Here is a 7,591-nt window from a genome sequence, read left to right on the forward strand (position 1 = left end):
CGCTCAAAATGGTGCATCTCATGTGCCACCCGCACAAGAACCAGTCCAGGGGCACTGGCAACGATCTTACTTGGCTTGCCGGGTCTTCTCACGCACAGCCCATTTCCAAAGGTCTCGGTCCGTAGTCATCGCCTCGGTGAGGCCCAATGTACGAAGGTCTTGCCTCACCACCTCAGCCCAGGTCTTCCTGATATATATATATATATATATCAATCATCATCTTCATCATTTAGCATCTGCTTTCCATGCTGGAATGGATCAGACGGTTTGACTGGAACTGGCAAGCCGGAGGGCTGCACCAGGCACCACTCCACTCTGATTTGGCTTGGTTTCTATGGTTGGATGCCCTTCCTAATGCCAACCACTCCAAGAGTGTCATGGGTGCACTTTACGTGTCACTGGCACAGGTGCATTCTACGTTTATATATTATGCATGTACATGTGTATACAGGTATACACACAGGTGTACACACACACACATATGTGACAGACAGTCTGATACACTTAGAGTCACAAAGGAGGAAATTGTATAAGGATTCAAAGATTCTTACCTAAGAATAAAATGGGATACTTGATCCTTCTTAGTCCCTTCAATGAAGCAATCAGAGTCAACTACTAGGCTCAAGTCTTTGACAAGATCAGTCAAAGCCATGAAGTCATCACCAGCACCCAGCACTCGGATGAGAAAGTCCAGGCGTTTGAAAGAAAATTTCTCCAGCTTTTCCAGGGAAATATTTCCAGAAGGAGGTTTTATATAAAATGACATCTGTAAGAAAGAATATACCATAGTGTCACATTTTACACATTGCAAATGAGATATTACCCAGTGAGAGGTAGGATATCACATGATTGACATGAGATATAACACTGTAAGAATGATTCTAACAACTGATACAAGACCATAAATTTGCAAAAAGATTTTCATTTATAAACATTGAATTTTATTTATTTTTATTTTTTTTTACTTGTTTCAGTAATTAGACTATGGCCATGCTGGGGCAAGGCCTTGAAGAATTTTAGTCAAACGAACTGATTCCAGTACTTGTTATTTTTTTTTAAAACCTGGTACTTATTCTATCGTTTTTTGTTTTTTTTCCAACATTAAATTCTGACGTAATCATTGGGACGCCATAGTCTGCGACTCCTTTGCTCTCTCCCACATCCTGGATGCGGAAGTTAATGAAAGGGTCACTGATTCCGTAGCCAAATGGAAGAAAACTCTGAAGTATCGGGACCTAACAGTGAACTATCACTTCCAACCTGTGGCGTTTGAGACGTTCGGAGGGACTGGGTCACCGACCGCGAAGTTCTTGTCAACGTTGGCAGCTCGCTTCACTGCCGTGTCAGGTGATGCCTGTGAGGGCGCTTGGCTTTCCCAGCGCCATGGCCCGTGGTAGTGCGGCGAGCATGCTGGCTTGCTTCAGTAGGTTCCGTTAAACCTTGTGGTGTGCGGCCAGTTGCTGTGATTAAAAAAAAATTCCCAACAAATGGTTTCAATAGTTTTAACAGAAAGAGTTGGAAGAATTTGATGAAAGTACCCGGGTAAATAAATGTTTAATGTTAATTTTTTTTTTAATGACAATTTGTAAATATAATTGAAGTTCGTTTAAAATTTAAAAAGGAATAAATAAATAGTTAGCCCTTCTTTCATAAGTCCCAAGTTACGTTAGTGGCAGAAAAACACTTGAGAATGTGTATCATTTATGATATATGTTTGTCAAGGAAATATGTTGTGTATCATGTGATACATAGTACAGGTAAAACGTTTAAATTACACCTTTTTCCGTTATTTCAAATCACCAGGTAACTATGAAGATCCTCTCCCATAACTATCGCAGTTGAGAAAGATATCTCTACGTTTCTGTATGAGCTAATCTTCTGTTGAAAAACAATTGTTTCACAAGTATTATAAGATGCATTTCAAAACATCATAAAAATGTTCGTACGTACCTTGGAGTTTTGAAGTTTTCAGCTCTCTTCTTAACGACCAAAATAGAAACCTTATGGTCATCTTCGTGCTAAAGAGCGGTCTGAGTCCAGATCTTCCATCACATCACCCATCGCACTTAAATAACTGTCTATTATTGTTGATGATGGTGTGATAAATAAACATTTGGCCAACATTGTGGAATTCGAATTCGCGGCATTGTTACTTACAAACAAGGGGAATAATTCGCGGTATGATAGAATACGGGAATACAGGAATAAGATAGAATACGAGGAATGATTTGTGGTAAAACAGAATACTAGAACACAGGGATAAGACAGAATAAGAGGAATGATTCGAAGTAAGACAGAATACGGGAATAATTGAATATTGAAATGCATAGTATCTAAACTTTAGAAACTATACATTTTAATATTCTATTAAACCAGTGTTTTTCAACCTTTTTTCTTTTTTTAACTTATGATACCCTTTGATTCCTATTTTTTCTTGGATAGACCTATCGAGCCAATCGATGTTGAAAAAATCTTTTATAATTAGATTTCCGTCTACCAAATCCACTCACAAGGCTTTGGTCGGCCCGAGACTATAGTAGAAGACATTTGCCCAAAGTGCTACGCAGTGGGACTGAACCCGGGACCATGTGGTTGGTAGGCAAGCTACTTACCACACAGCCACTCCTGCGCCTATAAAAACAAAACAAAACAAAACAAAAAGAACATTTAAGTTACATGAGATTTATTTAACGGATTAGGTTTGCATTTTATATATCATCAAAGAGGTGATATATATGAAACGATATACATCTGGTGTCAACCGCTCTGAGGGAGTGGCCCGCACCCACCTTGCGACATTAGGAACGCAATTGAGTCATTGTGACAACCACATGGTTCCGGATTCAGTCCCACCAGGCTTAGAGGCAAGGAAATAAGTATTTGGGGTGATTCATTCAATAAAAACCTTCAAGGGGTGCCCGAGTATGGGCGCAGTCCAGTAACTGAATATCAGTAGCGGGGTCTGATTCAAGAACATCAACTCTTCTTTTATTAGTCAACAGTTAATGTTCTTGCTTTTCATTCATTTGCGGAAATTAAAAGATAAAGTCTCGTTGAGTCGTTAGCTTGATTTTGATACTTACAAATTAATGATTATTCTAAATTTATTTTATTAAATTTCTTTTTATCTGCTTAATAAACATTTAAATGTTTTATTATAATTAAAAATAATTTTTAAAGTGGAAAAAAACAATAAACAAACAATACAAGCAACTTCTCGTCGTCGGCAGAACCACATGGTTTCGGATTCAGTCCCACCAGGCTTAGGAGCAAGGAAATAAGTATTTGGGATGATTCATTCAGTTAAAACCTTCAAGGGTGTGCCCAAGCATAGGCGCAGTCCAGTAACAGAATATCTAATTCAAGGACATCAACTCTTCTTTTATTAGTCAACAGTTAACGTCCTTACTTTTCATTTATTTATTTATTATTGACCGAGCGACACCTAGGGACGATTTTAAAAACTAAAGATGTGGTGCGGAAATTAAAAGATAAAGTCTCGTTGAGACGTTAGCTTTTTTCTTTGATACTTACAATGGTTATTAATGATTATTTTAAATTCATTTTATTAAATTTCTTTTTGTTTGCTTAATAAACATTTATGTATTTGGTTATAATTAAAAAATAATTCTTAAAGTTAAATAAAAAACAATAAACAAGCAATATACAAGCAACTTCTCGTCGTCGTCGGCAGAAGTCGGCATCAACAAAATTACCCGCCAACCGCGGTGGAAAGAAAAGCATCAGAGACAACGGGGGAAAAGATCGAGCCGAAAGAGAAGGTATTTGAGAAGACAGGCAAGGACAAAAGACTTCGTAGAACACGGGAAAAAAAAGGAAGACGTAAAAGGAAAAAGTCTGCGTTGTCTTTAACAAAGGATCCTTCGTATATTTTGGCTTTAAACTTCCAGGAATCATGTCGGAATCGGATCAGGAGAATATACCCCAGGAGGAGAATATGGAAGAAGGCGAAGATGTGAGTTGGGTTTTTAATCTATAAAAAGGGGTCTCGCTGTTTTTGATATATTTATTCATTTGATTTTGTTTTTCGTTATTTTTTGGTTTATTCTTGTCGCCATGTGTTGTATTTCTCTGATTTAAGGAAAATGGCGTGTGTGTGTGTATATATTTATATACACATACATATAAATATATATATATATATACATACACACACATAGATATATTTATATTTACATACACATAGATGAATATACTTAGGTACTGTATATATATATATATATATATATATATATATATATACACAGACATAAATATACACACACACAAATATATTTATATATACATACACAAAGATAAATATATTTATATATACATACACATAGATAAATACGTATATAGATAGATAGGTATACACACATATATATTACCAAAGAATGTGTAATCTATATATATATATAAGTTTGTATCCCCTATTCACCATCTTTTTATACGTATCTTTATTAAGAAAAAAGCATGGACTTATTCAGACATCGTAATAATGCGACTGCAAAAAAAACAATTGCCGACGTTTATATCTCAAAAGTGGTTAATAAAGGCAACATTATTAGTATTTCTTTTTGGTTCTTATTTTTGATTACTTAATAATCCTGGTATCCAAAATATGAATCATCATTACCGCCATCACCCCTCCCTCATCATTATCATCATCACCGCCGCTTCCCCCACATCTTTCATTTATAAGAAACTTTACCTCCTACTTCCTTTGTTATTATTTCGTTTGATTTTTGTAATTTTCTACTCGATTAGAAAATCTAAAATGGTTTGTTTATACATACTAATATCTATATATAATTTATTTTTTTATCACATAAGTGATAGATGTTTAATACCATATAGATAATTAGGCGATCTTTCGATACTAATGATTTATAACAAAGGCAAGAATTACGGATTTATTAGGAAAGGCTTATTATCGATTAGCAACTGACTCTTCCAGTTCTTCGTATTGCGGCTAGTTTTGAACTAATTAAATGCCTGAAAGATTTCTATTCTAACAGAGACAAGCTCACAAATTATGGGAGAGGATCCAGTCCTCCCTGCTCCTTATTAAAATCAGTGAAAGGCAAAGTTGTCCTGGGAGCTACATTACTGCAAATCATTTCTTTTTTGTCTCGCGGACGCAATTATCCTTCTTCTTAACTGGATTTTTTTTTTAATAATCTTATTCTAGACACGGCTTATCCCGATCTTCTCTCGTGTATTATGTACCTAGGACGATATTATCCAATGTGTTCCGGAAGTAATTTAAGCGAAGCTTAGCTGCTATTTCTAACAGACCGATGACCGCATAGAGGCTCCCGCGTTCACTCATTAATTTGTGTTTATAAAAATTCCATTTCTAATTGTTTCTCTCAAGATTTTAGTCTGCCCTTTCGGATTTCCTAAAATAAATACTAGCAATTTATAAATAGATGCTATAATTTCCTTACGCGCTAGAAAACATCTAACTATTAATGGTAATTATTTTAATAGAGTAACTGACATGCTGCTGTTTTCTTTTCGAATAAACGGTACCATTCCTCCTGAATTTGGTTAATAATTCCTCGGAAAAGCATCAACGCCACACAATCTAGCTTCCCCTACACACATATATACCTCTGTACATTTGACGTTTTCTTGTCTAATATTCTTTTCTACTCAAGACACGAGGCCCGAAATATTTGGTGAGGTGGGGGGCAGTCGATTAGATCGACCCAGTATGCAACTGGTACTTAATTTATCGACCCCGAAAGGATGAAAAGCAAAGTCGACCTCGGCAGAATTTGAATTCAGAATGTAAAGACAGACAAGCTCTTTCTTGTCTAATATTATCTTTAAGTGTTAATTTGGTAGAAGTTTTTAATCACTTGGTGACCTCTTAAACCCAGTTCACTTGTACCGCTAAAGGTAGCGCGCGCCGCCGCTCTCCTTTCAAACTAAACTTTAAAATATTCTATGGAAATGATCTGCGGTTTACCTGTTATTTAGCCTCGAGTCAGCTCTGATCTAACAGATCTATGGTTAAAAAACACGGACACGGTACTCATGAAGAAGACGCGGGTCCACTCTTCTTCATGAGTGCCAGCACCCCGATGGTACTCATGATCATGAGTACCTAAAAACACTCGAGCCGTGACCACCACGTTTTTTTTTTCCTATTTAGGCGTGTGACTTGAGGGAGATTTGGCTACTGTTTCCGACAGGACGAGAAATCCGTGTTGTTAGATAGTAGTAATAAGGATCAGTAAGGAGACTTCGTCGAAACTGTAGGATACCGGATTAAATAAAAATGCTTTTATTTTCGTCTCTACATTTTTTGAGTTCAGACCCTATGAGATATAATCTGAAATGAATAATATTTGATATAACAGGCTTACAATACAAAAGATTAAATACCTTGTCATTAAAAAGAAATAAGGTCAAGAGTGGGACATTAAATGATAATGATTGGGAAGTGGATTTGTCAAAGGACGAAATACTTCGGAATTTTCCATTTCGTTCTTTTACAGTTTACTTTGCCTACTCCGGCATTCAATCGTTTTTAGTCTCAGATGTGTCATCGCCTTGTCAAGATTCGTTCGCCAGTTTCCGTGTGCATGAGACAGCACGTGTTGTCAACTATAAACACATGAAATATTATCACTAATACAGCTTTTTCTGTGCACACACACACACACACACATATATATATATATACACACATACATACTTCGATGTCTAATCCCAAAGTCCACCCAATAATCTTTGATAAGCACATCGTTAAATGCAATCTGTCTTAAAACTTTCCCCCCCTCTATCTAACAAACCCGTGTTTTAGACTGTTTTCTTTGCTTTTTTTTTTTAAACTGTCTTTTGAGGATAGGGTGCACTATTCTATTGCAATTATATCCACATCTATAGTGCATTTTAAAGGTTTAAGGTGGACACAGTTCGAAGGATGGACGATTGGCCTCGGCTAGAGTTGAATTCATCGGTTCGATGCTCAAATTTTTTTTTTTTTTGCTGAAGGCCAGCAATTTTTAAGCGAAAATGAAAGTCGATCTCGGCGGAATTTGAACACAGAATGTAAAAGTTCGATGAATTGCCTCTAAGCATTTTACCTGGTATGCTAACGATTCTGCCAGCTCACCGCTTAACTTCTTTATAAAAAGTTTGTACCCAGACACAAAGTTGCCCGTCCATTGCAGAAAAGAAGAAAATGTGAGATAGCTCACTAGCTTCGCATTAAGCTGCTTCAGTTGTCGAGGACACCGTGTCAGCATTTTTTATCCCTTTGTCAGTCTACGTTCTTTCCTTTCTTTTTTGCTGTCGGCATTGCTTCAATGTATTCGGGCCTTCTTTTTTTATATATATAAAAACCGGTTTCAATTAGACTTTCTGCATTTCCTCTACCTTACCTATGCAGACACATACAATGTGTGTGTTTTTAATAGCGGTTCTCAATGAGTTTGACATCATGGTGCACTTCTTATGTAAAGTTTAAAAGGAAACTTCGTTATATATAGCTCGGTTCTTATAATCAGTCACTGCCGAACCGCTAAGTTGCGAGGGACTAAACACACCAACACCAGTTGTCAAGCTTTTTGTT

General features: G+C 36.6%; 2 protein-coding genes across 9 annotated transcripts in view; one reads left to right on the forward strand and one right to left on the reverse strand.

Moving 5' to 3' along the window:
* LOC106884191 (uncharacterized) overlaps positions 1 to 2,219 on the reverse strand; it is a 10,739-nt gene extending 8,520 nt beyond the window's left edge. The window contains exons 1-2 of one of the 2 annotated variants that reach the window (XM_014935428.2): positions 1,951 to 2,219; positions 552 to 766 (exon numbers count right to left, since the gene is read on the reverse strand). In XM_014935428.2, coding sequence (XP_014790914.1) covers positions 552 to 766 — 215 coding nt within the window. In that variant the 5' untranslated portion in view covers positions 1,951 to 2,219. The remainder of the gene's footprint in view (positions 1 to 551; positions 767 to 1,950) is intronic. The other variant, XM_014935429.2, reaches the window with a different exon arrangement.
* A 1,300-nt stretch (positions 2,220 to 3,519) lies between these two features.
* LOC106884192 (SWI/SNF-related matrix-associated actin-dependent regulator of chromatin subfamily A member 5) overlaps positions 3,520 to 7,591 on the forward strand; it is a 40,301-nt gene continuing 36,229 nt past the window's right edge. For all 7 annotated transcript variants that reach the window (XM_014935432.2, XM_052972317.1, XM_052972318.1 and 4 more), the window contains exon 1: positions 3,520 to 3,976. In XM_014935432.2, coding sequence (XP_014790918.1) covers positions 3,917 to 3,976 — 60 coding nt within the window. In that variant the 5' untranslated portion in view covers positions 3,520 to 3,916. The remainder of the gene's footprint in view (positions 3,977 to 7,591) is intronic.

The sequence above is a fragment of the Octopus bimaculoides genome, chromosome 13 (assembly GCF_001194135.2).
Source record: "Octopus bimaculoides isolate UCB-OBI-ISO-001 chromosome 13, ASM119413v2, whole genome shotgun sequence".
NCBI lineage: Eukaryota > Metazoa > Mollusca > Cephalopoda > Octopoda > Octopodidae > Octopus > Octopus bimaculoides.